General features: G+C 37.8%; 1 protein-coding gene across 1 annotated transcript in view; it reads left to right on the plus strand.

Moving 5' to 3' along the window:
* Positions 1 to 1,644: 1,644 nt before the first annotated feature.
* The window catches only part of TXLNB (taxilin beta), a 50,635-nt gene continuing 29,684 nt past the window's right edge, over positions 1,645 to 22,595 (plus strand). Inside the window, exons 1-4 of the mRNA XM_025997808.2 lie at positions 1,645 to 1,793; positions 4,092 to 4,535; positions 12,789 to 12,880; positions 18,390 to 18,560. Of these exons, the coding sequence (XP_025853593.1) occupies positions 4,106 to 4,535; positions 12,789 to 12,880; positions 18,390 to 18,560 (693 nt within the window). The 5' untranslated portion in view covers positions 1,645 to 1,793; positions 4,092 to 4,105. The remainder of the gene's footprint in view (positions 1,794 to 4,091; positions 4,536 to 12,788; positions 12,881 to 18,389; positions 18,561 to 22,595) is intronic.

The following is a 22,595-nucleotide window of genomic DNA, read 5'->3' on the forward strand; positions in this document are numbered from 1 at the left end:
CGGGAGCCTGACGTGGGATTCGATCCCGGGTCTCCAGGATCGCGCCCTGGGCCAAAGGCAGGCGCCAAACCGCTGCACCACCCAGGGATCTCAGCAGCAGAATTTTATACCTATTTTTACATTGGTACTTATTGGTACAAATGATAATATAATAACTTAGTTCAATCACGGAGAGTTCTTTTTCTGCCTTTAAATTAATTTCAACGTTAAATTATTCTGTTAAAAGAATATATAAGTTACTTAAATTTGAGAAGAACTGACTTACTTTTTGTATTCACTGAGAGATCTAACTACATCAGTTTAATGCAATCCAGTATGCCACCCATTTGAGGCCCTCACCAAATACACATTAATTTAGAAAGAAGTTCTTTTTTCTCTCACCCATTTTAGTCCACCAACTTTATCATCAAATGATGCAGTAAAAGGCCTATTGTCCTCATTACTGGGATTCTTTATCCTGACCTCTACTTGTTGGGAACCCTTATCTGTACATACCTTATGCCTCTCCTGAACTTAGAGAAAGGTATGAGAAAACATTTGGGAACAGAATATTTTAGTTTTGACACATTACTCTGACCTCTTTTGAAGTCCTTTTCTGACTCTAACCCTTTGACTCAGACCCTTATTTATTTTTAAGGACCCTTGCGATTACATTGGGCCCACCCAAATAATTCTGGATAATCTCCCCATCTCAAGATCCTTAATTTAATCACACATGCCAAGTGTCTTTCAACATGTAAAGTAACATACTACTGGTTTCTGAAATTTGGATGTGGACATCTCTCTGGTGGCACTGTTCTGCATATCACAGCTGGTGTCATTATGCCCAGCCAGTCCCAAGAGCAGGAACTCTGATGGAGGAGCCTACCTCGGAAAAGTGTGAGAACACGTTCTCTAGAAACAGAAAGGAAAGGGCACCGATGTGAGGTAAGAGAAAGAGGCCATTTTGCAGTCAATCAAGAGAAGGTTCTTTTTCTGACAAGCATTAAGGAACAAGCTGAAGACATAAAAAGGGTGGACAAACTTGGGAAAGCAGCTGGTGGAAAAGTCTCCAACTTAGGAAGAAAAAGCGACTGCCTCCCCAAGGACTTATCTGAGACATGAAGGTGGTGACATGCTTCAGACATGGGATCTGAGGCCAGTTAGGCCAGTTACCGTGTCCATGAAGATGCCACTAAGCCCAGTGTCAAGAGAGCCACCTCCATTTGTATTTCGAGTTTTATAACAAACCAATAACATCAGAATCAAAGGAGTTTTCCCACCACCTCCCTATTGTTAAGCCACTGGGTTTCCCCCCCATGATTCCTATAAGAAACCTGACACTAATTGGACTAGCATAAGAAGGGGGGAAAAATGAATCACAGATCGCACTGGAAATAAACTAAGGAATAAGAAAATATGACCTCTGCCCAAAAGAACAAAGATGAAAAATTGCACTGAGGGGCTATATATAGTGAGCATTTAGATTTTTAAAAGGACAACAAAACATGGAGTCTGATAAGATCTACCAGCTGTTTCTCTTTCCTCAGACCTTTGCCCAGAAGACAGCCACTGAAACTTGGGTGTACCTCTCTCTTGCTGTGTCATACACGGTTCCTTTCCTCCACCCCCCTCCCTGCTCTCCTGCAGCCCGGGCGCCTGTGTGTGTGTGTGTGTGTGTGTGTGTGTGTGTGTGTGTGGTTTCTCTCTCCCCCTTGTAAGAACACAGCTGCCTGTCTCCTGCTGTCACCGCTCCTCTGACTAGCTTCTTGCTGCCTCTTGCCTCTCCTTTCTGCTTAGCTCCTTGTCTTCTGGTAAGTGCGACAATCGCTCCCCCGAACCCTGTGAGAAGCTGTAGGGTGCTGTAGGGTGCGGTTTGTGGTGTTCGAAACTTGCAACTTTGAGATTGCCCGGTGAACTCTGAAGAACTTTCCATTGTTTTATTTATAATTGAAATGTGTTGCTCAGGAAGGGATGTGTGTGATAATTTGCTGGACTACCCAGTACAAGTGAAAGATTCTGAGGAGAGAAAAAAGGCAATAAAGTTTATTAAGAAGATAAAATTTAGAAATAATTTCTTGCTGTCAATTAATTAATATGGAAAGGAATCATTTAAAAGTAGCAGAGTTCTCGGACTTTAATTTTCTCCCTCTTGGTGATTTATCTTGAGGCTACTTTTAGGAATTGAGTTGTCTTGTGGTTTACAATGACTCAGTTATTCTGTATTAAAGTAAATGTGGGCAATGAGTTTAAAGGATATCCATGGAATTAATATTAAAAACATCAAGGACTGTGGCCTCTGAGGAATGAAGAATAAATCAAATACAAGTCAACTTTTGCATTTTAGACTAACCATACTAAAACTCCTGTGAGCAGTCAGTGTTAAATTCATTGCTTTGAAGTTGGGGTTTACTTTAGATTTTATTTCATACTAAGAAGCCTCCCTAACACTTTAAAACCCACATATGTATTTAAGCCAGTAAATGTTTACTGCTTTTAGTTTTGATTTTAAAAGGATTCTCTTCCCTTAATTTTCAAAGAAGTGCTAAATGCCATGGCTCCTTTTAGAAGAGCTTAAAATAACTTCTGGCTGGACAGCAGGTGCCATGTATCTTTCTCAGAGTTTAGGGGAGGCGTAAGTTATATATAGACGAGTGTGCCCAACAAGTCGGGGTCAGGATAAAGAAATACCAGTGGTGAAAACAATGAGGCTGTTTACTGCATCTTTTGATGATAAAGCTGGTGAATTAAAGTAGGTAGGAGAAAAAAGTACTTCCTTCCAAGTTAATGAGCACTTGATGAAGGCCGTAAGTGGGTGGCAATGGCTGTAGGTTGGATTTTCCGTTCTTATTGGGGTTCAAGCACTTGAGGTCCCCTGCCCTGAGAATGAGAGGAGGAAGCTGTGCAGTGCATGGAACAGTATGTTTTTGGTTTTCTTCTCGAGCTACCACAACAGCAAAACCTGTGCATTATGAGAAACTTGTCAAATTTTTGTGTCGTTCATTAGCAGCATCCCCATTAAATACCATTAACAAATAAAAGGCCCCATAACTCCTAAGTCAACTCTATTGCAACCCTAGAAATGAAGATGGCCAGATTCCTAAAATTCTTTGACTCACCTTGTACTTCAGCCCCTCTTTCCAACGAGCCCACATTATATGTGGATTATTTCCCAAGTTTATCCCCTCCCTATTCATTAAACAGTGCTATTTCTTAAAAATTAAATTATGAAGTTAGCCTAGAGCTTCTTGACTGAGAAAAAAGGAGTTGTAATCTGTGTTTTTTTTCTTAAAGAAAGTCAGTTTTTACATTGGAACACGAAAATATTAATAAAATTCAAGAAATTATTATTATGACCATCGCCATGGTTCCATACTAGCTTGTTGGTTAATTTGTACCTTCCTTCATTCTTCATTTTATCCAAAAATGGAGCTAGTTTGAACCTCAGAAAACGTGTTTTGCTGATAGATGATTATGTGTTGCTCATTTGAGGAAAGGAAAACACCAGAAAAGCCACAAAGTATTTCCTGTATGTAGTATTCATTTATTTATAATTCATTCATTTATTTATCATTCATTTATATCAATGTATTCATATTTATCAAGTCTTCACTTATGGATTAAAATAGACTAGGATTAGGACTGCTGTTGTTATGAATGATTTTAGTAAGTTCAGTGGCTCTTATATTAAATGTTTTAACTTTGAAAAAAATAACAGCATTTTAAACATTTTAAATACAGCCATCCATCCATGTACTTCCAATGACTGTAAGTCTACATAGAATAAAGTAAGAGAGTGATAACCAAATTGGCTTAAGCAATATGACAAATATAACATGAAAAACGATATCTTGAATTACTCCATTAATGTCAATCATAGAAATTTCTACTGGAATTTAAAGACCAAAACCAAAAATATGTTCACAGTATGACTTGGTTTGGAAAAATGGCTTCCTACTGTTTTTACATAACTAATTGCAATATCAAAGGTTTGCAAAAGTACATTCATTCTATGTTAGAAGCGATAATTAATAGGTGCCCTTTGGGGGATATCCTTACATTTTATGTGTAACTTGGTTAACTATATAAAACCTGACTATGCTTATCACTAGATACATCTCCCAGTATGGAGATGAATCACTCTGTGCAGCTCTCAGGGGAACCCCAGTCAACACCTCCAGGAGACAGTTCATCATTACCCAGTCAAAATGGCTTGGAGAAGCAAGATGATAAGGATTCCTCAACCTCACTCCAAGCACCAGAAGGGATAGCAGGTGTGCAGTCCAAACAGGGAGCTCATGATATCTCTGAGGAGTTGAATCGACAACTGGAAGACATCATTAACACCTATGGGTCTGCTACTGAAAAAGAGGGTCCCACCAAGGCAAAGGAGCAGCCTGAGAACACAGAACCACCCGACAATGAGGATGGGGACTGTGATGAGGCCACTGAAGAGACTGACAGAGAACCCATGGCTTCTGGAGAGCTGGCCACAGCCAAAGAACCTATCAGCAATAAAGAGCAAAAATTGGAAAAGAAAATCCTAAAAGGATTAGGCAAGTAGTTATGTTCTAATGCATGACTTTTCTTTGATTATTCCTAAAAAGGGACACTTCCGCTAACCTTTACTAAAAGCCACATCTCATTTTTGTATTGCTGTAATAGCTTCCTTCAGGGTCTCCCTATACTTCCCTTGCTCTATGCTTGTGTTTAGCTGCTTCCCCTGAAAAGAGTGAACTTTTCAACATGTTGCTCACCTACCCTGTCTCCCCAGTGATTTCCCACAACTCTTAGGACAAAGACTAAAATTCTTAACATGATCTTTTAGGCCCTAATGTTCTAACCCAAACCAGTCTCTCTCCAGCTTTATCTCCCATCACTCTACCGCATAATCCCCCTTCCTGAACTCTCTGCCCCTATCACCCACTACTACTACTGCCTAATTGCTAATCATTCTGACCTTCTCTATCAGTTTTTTAATGTACCATGCTCCATCTACCACAAAGCCCACATACATCCTATTTTCTCTACCTAGAATCCCTTCACTTTCAGCCCTTTGGGGACTTAACTTAGCAGTAAGCTCACAATTCAAGTGGCATTTTCTTAGCCTAACCCTAGATAAGGTCTTCTTGTTTTCTGTTTCTGTTGTACCATGTATCTTTCCTTCCAAGCATTTAGCAACATTTGAGAGTGTACACTTACTTTTTTGTGATTATTTGGTTAATGCTTGTCTTCACTTCCCCTAGCTCTTTTAGAACAAGAACAGGAACTGTGTGTGAATTCAGACATCATTGGATGCCTAGTGTCTACAATAGTAGATGACATATGCTAGGTGCTCAGTAAATATTTGTTAGAAGGATGAATGAACAAGAGAAATTGTGTAAAGCAAAGCTAGTGGAATCTGGATTTAAACAAAAGATAAATATAGAGATGGTTTGTATATAAAAGGATTGCCCATGAGATTAATGAGTGGAATGTTCTATTACTATATAAAATATTTTTTAACAAAACTCTTTAAAATGTTCAGTTATAGAATGTCAAAAATTATACAAAATATTTTTACTCTCATCCGTTTATTGATTCAGCAAATATTTGCTAATGCATAGTCTTTATGAGGTACTGTGCTGGGTACACAAAGATAAATAAGGCCTTTTGGTTAAGGAGCTCTAAGTATGGAGAGAAAGCAGAGGTGTAATCTAATTATTATATAGGATAACTGCTAAGAACAGGTACAGGAAAATTGAAGATTGTGAAGGATTTTACATAAAAAATGGCTGTGAGAAAAGGATGAGAGAGTTAATTTTTCAGCTACTAGTGAAAGCACGTTACTGTGCATAGGAGAGCCCCTCTGCCTGTCTTCGTTGGTGAGTTTCACAGCGACACTCAGGACAAATACCACCTCCTCTATGGTCCATTCCCTGACATGCCAAGCTATAGTTAGCATCACCTCCCTTACTTCTCCATTAAATTTTCTGCAGCAATCATTTGTTTATATACCTGCCTCCCAAAGGAGGTAGAGAATCTATCAGAAGACGCTCTAATGTCTTACTCATTTCCGGAAGATAGTGTGGCAAAGTGAAAGATCACGGGCTCTGGAGTCAGAACTGGGTTCAGATTCCAATAACAAGCTATCTATAAACCCCCAAATATGTCTGTGCTGGCATGGGATATCACTACGGTACTTAAAACCCATTGTGGGCAATACTTTCAAGAAAGGTTAAAAGACATTTAAATAAGACACTTGATAAACACAACATAAAGAATAAAATAACCCAAATAATACTTTTAAAATATCTACCAAGTTGCAAAGTGCAGGACTAGAATCACTCAAGGGTTTTGATCTTTGGGAAAGAGAATAAGGTTGTTCTGTGTTCAAAAGCTGTTTTTCCTTATCTATCCAAGACATTTCAGAAATGTCCCTTTGTATTAGTCATTGTTACATTTCTTATAAGATAGTACAAAGTCACATCGTGGAGGTGAATGGTTTCAAGTGTTCCTAATCCAGAAAGTTCTTTTGCTTTATCACCCTACAGCTATTTCTACAGAGGAGTGTGTATGTGCTGTATTGAGGGGATATGAAAAACATAGGGGTAAAATCAAAGATGACCACTTATGGTTTCTTCTCTGTCTTCCATGAGTTATTTCAAAATCTATGTTAACTGTGTAGTTACCAAATCAAAAGAATTGTAGAGAAAGAAAAAATTCCACAACTCTAATTCTGCCACTATCTACAAGCTACCAGATTTCAACTGAATGTTTGCCCAGAACCAGTGTTTGTGAAGCAGGGTGCCCATTTGTGCCCACTCTATGTACGTGTGAACACTGACCCTTCCATGCTCTTCCTCTGAGCACCATCAACGTATTCTTCTAAACACTGTCATGTTTTGGCTTCATTATGACAAATATCTTTAGGCTAATCAAAACATGGAACCACCATTTTCAACATGATTCCAGCCATCTGCAAGTAGCTATAGCAGGGTTCTTAGTTGTTTATCAATTAAATGGCACTGTGCTATCATCTAGACCAGTGTTTTTTTTTTTTAATTTTTATTTATTTATCTATTATAGTCACAGAGAGAGAGACAGAGAGAGAGGCAGAGACACACAGGCAGAGGGAGAAGCAGGCTCCATGCACCGGGAGCCTGACATAGGATTCGATCCCAGGTCTCCAGGATCGCGCCCTGGGCCAAAGGCAGGCGCTAAACCGCTGCGCCACCCAGGGATCCCTAGACCAGTGGTTTTTAAACTTAACTGTGCATTAGAGTCAAATACAAAATGTATCAAAAATGCTCTTGAGCACTGAAATTCAGAATTGGGAGGAATGTAATGGACCGAGCCAAAATACCAGGGTAGTTTTGATACAAACAGGTTGTGGAAGCAATGATTCTGCTGCTTCAGAAAGTGCTTCCTCCCCCCTTTTAAAGAGAAAGTGAAGTGCTGGCTGTGGTCTTTCTTAGAATCTATTTGGACCTTTTATAGAATTTTAGTAAATCATTTGACCAGTACCTGAAAATATATCCTTAGATTTTACTTAGGTCCTTGATCAAAGATACCTCTAATTGCTGCATGTTTATCAGATAATATCTGCTTTATTGCTATCTTTGAGATGCTGACATGTTCTGGCTCTCTAACCCAAAATTTTCCATAGCATATACTTTGGGATATTTGAGGTTTCAGACAAAGTCAAAGTTTCCTTACTGCTAGAGTTCTCTGACCTTTAACATACAACAATAAAAATCCCCAACAGAGATGGGCATAGTTTACATTTCCTGGACTTATTGGACCAAAGAGATCCTTCTTTTGCAGAACACCTTTGAATATTTGGGAAATGTCTCCACAACCCATGTATCCAGGACTCATTTTTCCTTTAGAGACTGCATATCCCACAATCACACACTACACACCAAAGCAATTGGAAGAATATTTTTAAATATCTTTAGTTGACAAAGTCACTTTCCCTTTGGCGTCTGAACTGAAAGAAACAAAAACAGAGTCCTATTAGACACCACCATGACACATCATGTCAACATCTAAATCATCCCCCTTGCCTTCCCCACCCCACCCTCCAGACTCACAAATATTTTATTATTCACTTCTCTGCCAACAGTAGGTGGGCTGCATGGGCACCCCATAGTAATAAGCATAAAACAATGATAAAATATAATATACATTCTGATATTTAGGTTGATAACTGATCGAGTAGGAAATCAGAGGTTTGAAGCCTGGGAAGAAAACAAAGCTGATCCACAGGTCCAATCTGGGCTCAGAATACATTGAGTCAACCCACTAATTTTATAAAAAGGGAAATTGAAGCTTAGAGAGTTTAAGAGTCTACAAAAAAAGGTTACTCACCTAGTTGATGTGATTTTGAGAGTATTCATAAAGAAAGCAAGGAGCAGAACTGAAGCCACTAATATTGCAGGATTGAGTATACATAAAAACTAATTGGTGTGTTGGTTAGGGAGCATTTACTATATAGCTCAGTTAATGGGTTCTGTCTTTAGTTACAGGTGACTTTCAGTTGTATCGTCTGAGGACTTTGACGAGGACAGTGGATTCTGAAACATCTTTAGAAAGCCATTCACTTACTCTTCCTTAGAATGGGCACTTTTCCAGATGATTTATTTCATCCATTTTAGCTTGATTTCTAGTGTCACTGTGAAAGGGGAATAAGCTGTTGCCTTGATACAAATCCTAAACTTTGGGAAAAGATGGTAGGAGACAGGAAGAATTCAGGGAAAAGAGGAATCAACAGAGATTGCAAGATTCATGAGTAGATTCACAGGGAAGCTGGATTTTAGGCCAGGTCCTTAAAGGAGAGAAAGGTTTAAAGAAATAGGTTGAATGGGAGAGAAAAACATGACTTGAGAAAAATGATTAGTACTATCTTCTGATCAGAATTAGGAATAGATGTATTCATTTCTTACTGTTCTTTCTGATATTTTTCTTTCTCACTATAAGGTTTTGCTTTATTTTGTTTTCCCTGGAATAATCTCCTCATTACTAGACTCTTAAAGTTATTTTTTCCTTTTAAGAAAGTTTTCTTTATAATTATAGCCAAGAAATTGCTAATAGTTCAAACATATCATCAACTGACCTAGTAAGAAGTCCAGGTCCACTCCCCAACTGAATGAGAGGCCAATGTTCCAAGTAAATATAACAAGGTGACTAAAACATTTTATACAGAAGGTATAAAATGTTGGCCAAATAAAAACAATGTAACTAGAAAATATAGGGCAGGTAGTATTTTCAAAGCTGATAGTCATTAAAACTAAGCAAAACAAACAAAACTCAGACAACACGAGGTGAAATGAGGGATAAGAGAATCCTGATAAATTCTTAAAGTTTTTTATTTTTTTCCCCAGAACATTTTGGGAAGACAAATATACCATCCAAATATTGTTATTTTTCTTGTTGTCTAAATCAAGCCAAAAATGGTTAAAACTATTCCAGTCATGGAATTTTACAAATCCTAAGAGCTAAACTCAGAATCCATTTAGTCAACTTACTAATTTTATAGACAGGAAAATTTAGGCCCAGAAAGTTGAAGACTATAAAAAACAAAACAAAACAAAAACAAACAAACAAACAAACAAACAAACAAAAAACTAGTCAGTGACACAGTCTGTTCTAGAACCCAGGGTCTAGTCTTTATGCTGAGTCCATTGGGAGTGTCCTTTTTATCAACATACACAAATCCTATTTCACTGAAGATGTCTATAGATACTCAGGAATTATTTGTATCATACTCACTACTTTTAAATTGTGTTAGAGAACAAAATTAACACCGAAATATAAATCTGGGTCTAACATTTGAAAGAGAACCTTCACAATCTTTTCAAGCTTTTAGCTTCTGCCACAGCACATGGAAATCAGGAAGGGGGAAGACAGGCACACCTGGGTATCCAAGACCAAATTTTAAGCCCAAATTTTAAAAGACAATTTTGAAAGAGAAAAAGCCAGGTTTCAGACACTCATCAAATCTTTTTTTTTTTTTTCAGGTACACTCATCAAATCTACATAAAATTAGTATTGATAGTTATCACTATGCTAAAAGTTTAAGAAAAATCCCAGTCCACATTTATATATCCAGCTGATTTCATTATCTCAATTTAAGTGTTTTAATGTCTTTGATGTAACAATCATTCCTTCGTATACCAATATTCCCTCAGGCTACATCTGTGCCATTGGTCATAGCCATGTGTGACATGGCTGTTCTTGTTGCTTTGGTGGTCCTACTTTCTTGTAGAGTTTCTTGTAGAGTGTTTTGTGGACGGATGGCCATATGCCCTTCATGTGCCTTCCCTGGCTTTAATGGGGACTTCAGGTCTGTCCCTTGCTTTTTTAATGACTAATCTTACAATCACACTGTTTTGGAATGACACACTGGGGAGAAGTCAGGTCATTCCCTCCCAATAAAATATCCCTGAAAAAAGTCAGTTTGTCTCTGGTGTCTGACACTATCACCGAATGACCTCATTTCTGTGGAACTGTAATTGCAGCCTTTATTAGAAGATGAGCAATCTCTGTCTATTTTTCTTCACCACGATAATCCCACACAGCATTCTAGTCCAGCAAAACCAATGCAAGTTTAAAACTAAGCCCCCTGATGTCACAAATTTTTTAATCCTGCACATGCCCACCTCCAATTTCCTGGATGTTTTTTGCTGTTGAATGATAGACTGATGCCTCTGAATGTTAACCTTTTATACATTATATAAAATAATGGGGTATGAGAGTAGAAAGATACCTCAGTGAATGTGCCCAAAACAAAACGGAACAAAACATAATCCTCTTCTCACAGCTGAAGAAAATAAAAGGAAAGAAGATTCTTAATGTGGAGAAAAAAAAGAGAGAGAGACCCATGGGACTCACTCAAATGTTTCTATCTCCCCCAGATGAGACACATAATGTTTTATGTGCTAGTACTCGGACTGAGAAATATCCTAAGTGTATATTAAATATCACAGGTGAGAGTAAGACCTGTCTGTCCTCTAGTCAGTCACAAAGTAGTCTTCAGGACAGCGTTCATTTCATTTACGTGTTACTGGTGAGCACAGGTTGGCTTTGCTCTGTTCCACTATTACCAACATTTACTGAGAACTTACCATGGACAAAACATGTGCTGGGTTCTGGGCCAAATCTGATCCACAACAATCTCTTTCCCCTAATAGATGACACTCACTCAGGACAGCAGTCTTCATCTGGGTGCCTTTCACAGACTGAAGACAAGGGATGTCCTGACCAATGCACATCTCTCCCTGGCTGCTAGAGAAATAGCTCACAGCGCAGGTGCAGTGGAGGTGGGCAGCAGGGATTCTCAGCTTAAATGCAGCACGAGGCACCCAGGCCATAATTGGAGAGCTGGCAGGTTCCTCTCACACCCACCTTCTCCCCGTCTCAGGTCAGGTCTCTAATCTGAACTGACTCACTGGGCAAAGATGGACAAAACCAGCTGTTAGGAATGAGGTCATGTTTTTTAAGAAAAAGTTTTCTTTTATTTCTCTGGGTTTCCTGGCATCCAAATTCCACATGGGAATGGAGTGATTTAGAGCAAATAGACCAACCTTGGACTCAAGCCTCAGCTCTGCCAGTACTAATTATGTAACTTTGGTCTTCTCTGGGCTTTAGATTTTTAATCTATAAAATTAACCAGTTGTCTGGCTGCTCTTTAAAGTCCTTCTAGACCTAAAATTCTTTGATGCCATTAGAGTTACCAGAATTAGCAAATAAAAATACAGGATGCCAAGGGGAATTTGAACCTCAATAAACAATGCAATTTTTTTTGTACAGTCATGTCCCATGTCCTGTATTTCATCTGGCAAGCCTAATTCTATGATTTATCTGTCTCTCCAGGATAAAAGCAAATATTTTAGCAAAAGGGAAATGCCTGTTCTTGGGAAAAGGTTGTCAAAGTTGTTAATATTCTTACATAGATTTAGGCCAGGAAACATGGCCTCTACCGTGTGGTTTGACCTTCCGATTCTAATTAGCCAGAGTGGCTGTCACTCTGTTCCACCTTGATCAGACTCTTTGAAAAGGTATCATCAGTGGTACATGCAGGCCTCAGGGTCCCTCTCCTCCCCACCAACACTCAGACCAATGGCTAACTTGAAAACAAGATTTCTAGGCCCACAGAAAGGCAAACAGGGAGGCTGAGCTGAAGAAGACGAAAGAAAGAACAATGAGGAAAGAGAAGAGTTTGAGATTTACCATCAAATAATTGTGAACAGATGACTCTTAAATTGTAGCATAAACTTCAATGGGGACCGGACAAGGAGACTCCCAACAAATATTAAGGCCTGGGCAGGAGGAATGAAGGCCCAGGAAGGCAGAAGCCATCATCACAGAAACACCAAAAAGTCTGTGGAAAAGGCCCTCCATGTCTTGGCTTGATTTTCCTTCTATGTAGATTTTATTCTCTGCTAGATAGGAAATACAATCAGATCATTCCCACCCAAACCTATCTCATGGAATGCATTCATGCACAGGAACAAGAGAATGATTCCCCCAAAAGAGAGAGAAAAAAGAGGTACTAAAAACAAAACTAACCAAAAAATGGCATACTAAACTGTCAAATTTCTGTGCTTTGGGCTGGAATTCTAGAACTGCATGTATCGATGCTGGCAATTTCATGGGAGTCAGAAATTTTGATTGGCTGTTTTGCTTTTATTTTTTTTAATTAATTAATGAGGGGAAATGGATGACTTAGCCTTATATAAAGTCAGCATTTTTTATTCTTTTGAATATTTTCAAAACATTTAAAACACTTTTTTCATATGTCTTTATGGTTTTTATTTTCTTTGAAGGCAAAGAAGCCAACCTGCTAATGCAAAATCTGAACAAGTTGCAAACACCTGAAGAAAAACTTGATTTTTTATTCAAGAAGTATGCTGAATTGGTAAGATCTCTGATTAGCTTTTTCTGTCAGAAAGATTCAGGCTCTGGCTAGAGCTGACAAAAAGAGGCCTTTTGTTTTTCAGGTAGCTCATTAGAGACCATAGCTGGTTGCCTCACGCAAGCCAATACAAGAATCCATAAAAGCAGAATTTTTTTAAAAGGAAAAAGAAATAGAAAAACTGAGGAAAAACAGGTCAAAAAAGAAAGAGAAGAGAGTTGGAGTCTATTCTGCCTTCAATTATATGTATAATTTGGGGAATGGAAAAGAGAATTATAGAGAATTGAAAATTGTGGATATTTTAAAGTTCTTTTTGGGTTTGTAATAAAAGAGAAATACACTCAATATAAAGGCGGTATAGGCAAGAGAAGGTGACAGGAAAAGAGGTAAGAACAGGTGCATAGGTGTTTTGAGAGGCCCCCTCAGGAAGGGAGAGGGATGAATTTATCCTACCTTCACTGTGTAACACCTTCTCATTTGGCCTGGAAAACTTTATTTGTTCATTCAGCCAGTCACTCAGTCATTCAACCATTCATTCATTCTCTTTGATCTACATTCTTCTCCCTGCCCCTCTGTGGCAGTGCTTGGTGTGGATCACTCTGTGCCTAGTGCTAGGTCCTCCCCACGGAGGGTCCATCTGGAGGCCATTCAAGAGGCTGGGAAGCCACTCAATGGACACCAGAGAACCGGCAAAGTGCACTGCCTCCCCACTGGTACTCCTTCAGTGGATCAGTTGGGGAAAAGAGGAGGGTTCAGTGTAGCAGCCTCTCCGCTAAAGCAGCGACATCTGTGCCCTACTCCCCCGGGTGTACGGAGTATGCAACCCACTGCTGGGATGTGACATCCGCTCAAGTGAAGCTAGCCAACATGCTTCTCCCTCACATCTGCTGGCTTTCTTTAAAACAATGTTTTCACTTACTGATTTCTTTTGGACAAGCAGTGACAGAATGAAACCAAGTCCACACGCAGCAGAACATTTCCTCTAGGTGGCAGGGTGAAGGCAGGTTTACCTTTGCCACTAATGAAGTTTCATTTGGAGCCTCTCACTGGCATGGGCCTCTCTGAGGCCCTAGATGGAATTGCTTTTACTTAATTTTGTTTTCTGTGTGTTTTGTTTTGAAAAGAGAGTCCAAACTTGAAGGAGCTTCAGGCATGGAAACCCCTTGTCTTATCCCTATCAGTGGAGTGCAATCTAACAAGTGATTTGTTTTCTTTCTTTTTCACTCTTTTGTCTTGTGGTTCCTGTTTTTCCCTTTATTCCTCTCCTCTTGTTGCATCCTCTGGGCTGAACTGTCCTGCAATGGACCTGGAGGGACTCTGAAACACTGAGTGACTGGCTGGTTGCTTAACTCTCCTAATACTTTTTAATTTTTTTTTAATCACATAAACCCCACATCATGATGATACGAGAAATGCTGCAGACATGAGCAAAAATCTCTCTAATGTCATAATCTAAAACACAAACTTTGATTTATCCATCTTCCTTTCCAATTCTGCTATATATGCAGAGATACTTTTTATAACAATTACTATCATAAGGTACGTATATAATTTGGTACCTGGTTTTTTTGGCTCATATGACAGACATTTTCTCATGTAGTTCAGAGTCTTTATAATTATATTTTATAATAGCTATGTCTTTTTCCATGAAGTGGCCATTATCTCCTGGTTCTCGAGTCTGGAGACATTAGATTCCTTCCACGATTTGCTTTACCAAATACTGCTGCATGCTTCACCATCATGCATTAGATCTGTACCTTCTCCTTTATTTTATGATCTTTGGGAAAAGTTCCAGAATTGGATTACTGAATCAAATAGTATGAATTCCTTCTGGTTTTTGTGTTTGTTTGTTTTTTAATGGTCATAGTACTTTCCAAAAGCATAGTAGAAATTTATAAAGCAAGTACCGTGTATCAACTTTTTTTTTTTATCACAGCTTGCTTAACATTAGCTATTAACTGTCTATGAACAATTTCAATGGCATAAAATAAGTTAGGTTTCAAAAATATTTTTCCTAAAAATAAGGCCCCATTCTCACCTGTCCATCCCTGCTCTCTTCAATATTTCCCACATCATTTTCCCTTTGCCACTTTGATTTACCTCCTTCTACCAAAGCCAGTCATGTTTCGTTTCTAGCGCCATGCTTCATACTTGGCTGGACTGGGCAGCATTCGAGCTCCGCACAGGAAGCCATGTGCAGTGCTGCAACCCACAGAAGCACATCAGAGAAGCACCACTTCTCCCATCTGCCGAGATTTTCTTCCTAAGCCACAGCTGTTCACCATGGGAACTCCCTCCGCCTACTCACCTTCCTAGTCAAGAGTCACCCCACCCAGGTTATTTTTCCAGAGCGCCTACTCAATTCAAGCCTACTTACTATACTTTGGCATTTATATCATGTCCTGTAATGAACTTTAAAACCCAAAAGATCATTCTAGAAAGAATGAATAGGAGATAATTGGCCAAAAACTCATTACATTTCTTTTTCAGAAAGGCAAAATTATGAATAATTTCAATCTTTTACTTAAAGACTAAAACCTATTTCATTGCTCACTGATTTGGATATTAATATAGAAGGTGTCTGACATGTATTAACATAGAATAAATCATCAAATTCAAAGCTGTGAATCAAAATGCCACTCTAGCTAACTCACCCTTACAGACTCTGAATACTGTAATATCATCTACGATTGTTTTCATTAATAAATAAGGATATATTTATTAATAAAGATACCACATGACTAAATTAAGAAGGGACTTGGGAGAAGTAGGTTTTCTAAGTTTCCTCAGTTTTAATGTAGTTACAACAAACCACTAATACTATTCTGATTTAGTAATTGGCATTAATTTTACTTTTTTAACTTAATAATGAAAAAGAGAGAGCAAGAAAAATAGCAGATAAAAATCCAATATGACTGTTACAATTGTACAGAAGTGCTGTGTCTAAGTGTATCATTAAATCACTAAGCCAGTAAGTATTTGACTAAAGTTGACTCAGTTACAATATGTTCGCTTTCATTAAGAACCATATATATATATATATTCACAAGTCAGAAGTATTTGAATAAAGTTAGCCACACTCTTCATAAATTTGTCAGAAAGTTAAGAGTTTTTATTTAGAGCAAAGCAAGATAGACCTAATGGCAAATATGTATGACTTTGCAGTAAAACTAGAACATTACATGGTTGATAAGCAAGCAAAAATCATCTCTTCCAACTTACAAAACACATGTAGGGTATCTTCCTCCTAGTGCTCAGGTAAATCCATATGGGGTAGTACTCCCTTGTTTGGCAGTTTTGCCCACCGTGGGCCAATAGTCAATGTCTGTCTGGAGATATTATGAATGCCACAATTGGGGGGTGCTACTGGCATCCAGTAGGTTGGGGACAAGGATGCTGCTAAACAGCCTACAATGCTCAAGATAGCCCCCCACAACAAGAAATTATTTGGCTCAATATGTACAAGTGCTTAAGTTGAGAAACCCTCAACTTAATCTTCAAAAAGAAAAAAGTCTAAATAATAATGGCAATAACAATAATAATATATAAATTTCAGATAGAGATAATAGGTCATTTAAAATCAAATATACTCTCTCTCTAAAATTTTTTCTTTATAATTAAAAAAAAATGAAAAAAAAATGGGAGGCACCTGGATGACTCAGTCAGTTAAGTGTCCAACTCTTGATTTCAGCTCGTGATCTCAGGGTCGTGAGATGGAGCCCTGCATGGGGCTCTGTGCTCAGTGAGGAGTCTGCTTGAGATTCTCTCTCTCCCTCTTCTTCTGCCCCTCCCCCCACTCTATCTCTAAAAAAATAAAATAAAAATAAAAAATAAATAAAATCCAAATATAAGCACAAATGTAACTATGGTACAAAATGAAAAAAACTCAACCATCCTTTTAATAGGAGGTTAGAATGAGAAACAATAAAATATCAATGATTTTCCAATTGAACCTCAAGAAAGAAATCAATTTCAATCAATGTTTATGGTCATATGGGTCTAATTTTTCCTGTTGTTAATTCTCACTAATAAATGAAAATTGCCCATAAATGTGAAGATTGAATATCATTTATGAACATCTCCAGCTTAATCCAACAATGATCATTTTGGTGTGGCAGGAAGGAGTGAGGAAGAGAGTAAAATAAGTCATGAACTGAAGTAAGTGTGACAGCTAGTTCAAAAAGAACAAATACCTTTTCAAGACAGGGAGATTGGGGCACATGCGAGAGTTCATATCGTGTGTGATCACTTGCATCAGATTCTTCAAGTCACTAAGAACACCTGGGGTTCAGAAGCCCTGACAGTCTCACAGGGGCTTTTCCTCCTCTTGAGCCAACAAAGTCATAATAAGGATAAGCACCTACCTGCATTAAGCACCATTTTGGCACTCAGGAAACTGAGTCCAGCAAAAGAAAGGCTCTGGATGAACTGATACAGCCTCACTGACTGTCTGTCTGAGAACAACACATCTGGCATGTGCTAGTCTCTGATGACTTCCGTTGGTTGATCCCCAAACTGCCCCCCCCCACCAGAGCTAGAATTCCATTAAAACATCACTAGATTTGGCAAACAAAATAGATAACACCCAGTTAAGTTTATGTTTCAGGTGAACAAATTTTTTTTCAGTAAAAGTGTCCCATCCAATACTTTAGATATACTTTTACTAAAATTTTTTAATTATTTGAAATTCAAATTTAACTGGGTGTCCCACATCTTATCTTGTGACTTCATCCTTGAACTGTAGCATCCCAAGATGGGAAGTCGCATGGAACTATGTGGTAGCAGCTGGAGGAGCATGAGAAAAGGCCCCCACTGTGGTTGGCAAAAGTGCGTGTCATGATTTATTGGCCATGAGCATGGAACCTGGGGATGGTCAGAGGGCAGGGTGTGTTATGGATACTTGCCATTCTCGCTGTTGAATTGTGCAGTGGCTACTTCTGAAGCTCTGGTGGAAAATCGCCAATGCTAGGTAGTTGAGAGGTATTTTCTCTTCCCTCCCTGTTTTACAAACCACAGACTTCACCTTCCGCTTACCAGGAGGCTGTTTTATGCTTTCTTATTCTTTAAAAAATAGTTGCTATAAGCTTGTTATGAGAAATAATTGTGAGAACAAAATATAAACCAGGCAGACACACTGTTGACCATTGCACCAATGCAAGACATTATCATGAATTCTGACAGCTTTACAGATTCCAAGATATGCCCTTCTATATTGACCAGTATCACTGGATAGATTCAAGAGAAGGAAAACTATTTATAGACCACCAAAAAGAATAGGAAGGGATCATTATAATGTTAAAGAAAACCTATAAATGATATGCTCTAAAAGCTGTATCTATGAGTATCACAAAGTCCCATTTGTGAAATTTTTTGCAGAGGGGCAGTGACAATAGCAAAGAATGTTTCCAACAACCACAGAGTAATCCTTTGGTATTTCCTCTTTTCATCCTTTTCTATCAACTCAAAAGCAATTTCTGCCATTTTCTTTTATTTTTGCATCCCTCATGTCTAGCTGGATGAGCATCGCACTGAGCAAAAGAAGTTAAAGTTCTTACAAAAGAAACAGGTACAAATCCAAAAAGAAAAAGACCAGCTACAAAGTGAACACAGCAGAGCTATCCTTGCTCGAAGCAAACTGGAGAGTCTATGCCGGGAGTTGCAGAGACACAACAAGACACTGAAGGTATGTTACCACCACCTCTCTGAATAACACACTTTCTGGCATGCAGCTCAGCACGGGCTTCTGCCACTCATGGAAAGAGCATGAGTTTCTGATTTCCCATAAATTATTTTAACTCCCCAAGCGTGTTTCCTCATCTGTAAAATGGGGATCACGCCAACGTCACCATGTGGCCAGGGAAAAATTAAACAAGGTCATATACATAAGGTGCTACGTAGTACCTGACACAGAGCAGGCCCCCAGTAAAACATGTACCATCCCCCTTGCCTTTTTCTTGCCCCAGTTTGTTTTATTTTTTAGGGTAAGACTTAGTTCTACCCTGTAAAATACAAATTTGTAAAAATTCCACAGTTTTTGTATTATGATGAATTCTGCAGAACACAAGAAAAAATGACACAAAAGAACACAAGAAAAATAAGTGACACAATACAGCAAGACTGAGAGCCAGAATGTCAACAGTCAGCTGAGAAAAGAAGCTACTTGAAAAAATACTGAAGCTCTTCAGACTGACTTAATTATTCAATCTAAAAATAATAGACTGATCACTTCATTCAGTCTGCATGGGTTTCATTAATTACAGCAGAAGCCTGTAGCAGTGTGCCTAATTTGATTACACACAGACACTAGCTCCATTCAATCAATGAAGCAAGATGCAGGGCTCTCCAAGATAATACCGCCTGCATCCACAATCCCCTTTCCAGCTGAAGATCTTAAAGCTTTTGACAAACAATAATTAATTAGACACCAATATTCCAGTGAGATAGTTATTATTACATGTGTTTAAAAGGAAACATTTTAAGAAGCAGAGAGATTGATATCACTGCTGAGTTTGTGCAACATAGCAGGGAAGAAAACTGGAAGAGAATCATGACTCTTATATTACAGATTGGTTTTTGATATCGAGGAAATGGAAGGCCAGCGTGATGAGCTATAGCTCTCAAATTACAAGTTGTAGGAGAAGGGCTTCTGGCATCCTTTCACTCATTGCACTAGGGACAATCAGAATTGCAGGTTAAACGGGGGCCCAGGATGACAGCATTATTCTCAAGATACACATTCAAGCAAATAGCACTCTGTGTTTACATAAATCCTCTGGCTTTCAATAGTGTTATATGGTAATGAGATAAAAATTAAATCAAAGATAGTGGAAAGTTTATCAACAAAGATATTTAAAGAATGGGATGGGGTACCTGTGTGGCTCAGTCAGTTAGGCGTCTGACACTTGATTTTGGCTCAGGTCATGATCTCAGGGTTGTGAGATCCAGCCCCACGTGGGAGTGTAGAGCCCACTTAAGATTCTCTCTTCCCTGACCATCCCCTCTCTAAAATTAATTAATTGATTGATTAATTAATTAAAATAATAAATGGGGTGATGTTGCTTGTGCTTTTTGAGTAACATTCAAAGAAAATAATGGAAGTGGCAAGAGACCTATAGGTATAGCCACACACCCTCACCAATGGCTTCCCGTTATGGACAATGAAGTTAAGTATCATTATTACACCAGGACTTGTGCTAAGAGCCTTAACACAACCTTGTGCTAGGGTTAATAGCTCCATTTTATTGATGACTAAACCGAGACTTGGCAATTCAAATCAATTATCCAAGGTTATGCATATATTAAGTATCAAAATCATGCTTCAGATTCAAAATATTTTCTGAGTCTCCTTCTCCATTTTTCCTTTACCCATGGATTATTTAGAAGTTTTGCTTAATTTTTATAGCCCATTGAACATGGTCTATCTTGACAAACATACTATATGCACTTGGAAAGAATGTCTGTTTTTCAAATGTTAGGTGTAATTTTGCATATGCAACAATTAGCTCTGGATCATTTATGTTCTTACTGAATTTTTGTTGTTCTATCTATGGCTGAGGAAATCTCCTAGTATAATTAAAAATCTCCTAGTATAATTTTGAAACTCTCTACTTCTTTTAATTATGTTAAATGTTTGCTTCACATATTTTGAAGCATTAATTTGACAAGTATACACATTTGTGATTGTTATATCTCCTTGATAAATTGTTTTATCACCATGACATGTCTTTCTGTAAAGATCTTATCTTGATGTTTACATTATCTGATATCAATAAAGCCCCATCCAGTTTTCTTACTCTTATTGTTTTCAGGGTATATCTCTTTCCGTCCTTATTTTCAAACTTGGACCTTTATATTTAAAGTGAGCCTCTTATAGACAGTATATAGTACCTTGCTTCTATCATTCTTATAATATCTATCTTTTAAGAGTACTAGTCCATTAACTACAGTGAAATTATAAGTGTGGTTGGATATATTTCTACTATTCTATTATTTATTCATCATCTGCCATCTCTGTTGTCTGGTTCTCTATTCTTTTCCTACTTTCCTTTGGATTATTTGAATATTTTAAAAATTCCATTCTAATTTATTTCTTGGATTTTTAAGTATACTTCTTTGTACTTTCAGGGGTTGCTCTGTAATTACTTAAACATTCTTAGCTTTCTACAGTCTACCTGGAGTTAATACTGTATCATTTCATATAATGTGTAGAAACACTACAACTTAAATTGGTCTATTTAGTGATCCCCCTTCAGACTATAATTGTTATATGTATTACATTTACATACATGTATAAAGCCCATGAGGCAATGTTATAATTTCTACTTAAATGATAATATACATTTCTTTAAAAATTAAAGGCAAAACTGTCTTCTTTATTTACCTAGATATTTATCATTTCTGACACTTTTTATTCCTCTAAAACTTCTACTTTCTGTCTGGTGTCATTCCCTTCAGTTTGGAGAACTTCCATTAGTATTTTTTATCATACAAGTCTGCAATTAATTCTCTTTTTTGTTGTTTGTGGGGTTTTTTATCATTAAAATGTCTTTATTTTGCTTTTATTTTTGAAGGCTATAGTCATTGGATATAAAATTCTGGGTTGGCAAGGGTTTTTTTTTTTTTAATTTCTCTCTCTCTCAGCCTTTTATAGGTTCTGTATTGTGTAATCTAACCTCCACAATTTCTGATGAAAATCAACAATGATTTGAATTGCTGTTCCCCAGTTATGCAATATGCCATTTATCTCTGACTACTTTCGGGGTTTTTCTATTGATCTTTGGCATTCAGATTTTTGACTTCTTTATGCTTAGCTCCAGTTTTCCTATATTTATCTTATTTAGGATTGACTGAGCTTCTTGTATCTGTAATTTCTGTCTTTCACCAATTTTGGTAAAGTTTCAACCATTTTTTTTCAAGTATTTTTTATGTCTCATTCTTTCTCCTTTCCTCCTAAAATTCTAACTTCATGAATGTTAAACCTTTTACTATTGTCCCACAGGTCCTTCAGCCTCTCATACGTTCTTCACCAATCCATTTTCTTCTATCTTCAGATTAGATCACTTATATTGATCTAGCTTCACATTCACTGATTTTTTTTTCTCTGTCATCTCCATTTTGCTCTAAGTCCACTCAGTGATCTATAAATTTCATATATTATGACTTTTACTCCAGAATTTCCATTTCGTTCTTTCTTATAGATTTTTTCCTCTCTTGAGATTTCCCATATTTTCATTTGTTAAGATAATACTTTCCTTTATAATCATTAAGCATACATATAATACCTGTTTTTAAATTCTTGTTTGCTAATTATACATCTGGTTCATTATGGAATAGGCCTCCTCTGATTACCTTTTCTTATAAGAATGGGTCACATTCTCTTAGTTCTTCATATATCAAGTCATTGTAGACTGTATCCTGGATGTTGCAGCTGCTGTGTTGTGGAGCATGTGGATTCTACTATACTCCTTGAGAATGTTGTTGCTGTTGTTCTTTTTAACCAGGGATTTAACTTGATTAGAGTCAAACTGCAAATCCTCTCTCAGGGAGCAATTCAAGTTCAGTTCAGTTCTTTTTTTCTTAACTAGGCTGCTTTGAGCCTGCCCTGAGCATGTGTGGTTCAGAGTCAGCCAAAGATTTGGGCAGAATGTATTACAGAATTTAGGGCTCTCTCTCTCTCTCTCTCTCTCATTTTTGGGAATCTCCCCACATCTTCCACTAG

The sequence above is a fragment of the Vulpes vulpes genome, chromosome 1 (assembly GCF_048418805.1).
Source record: "Vulpes vulpes isolate BD-2025 chromosome 1, VulVul3, whole genome shotgun sequence".
NCBI lineage: Eukaryota > Metazoa > Chordata > Mammalia > Carnivora > Canidae > Vulpes > Vulpes vulpes.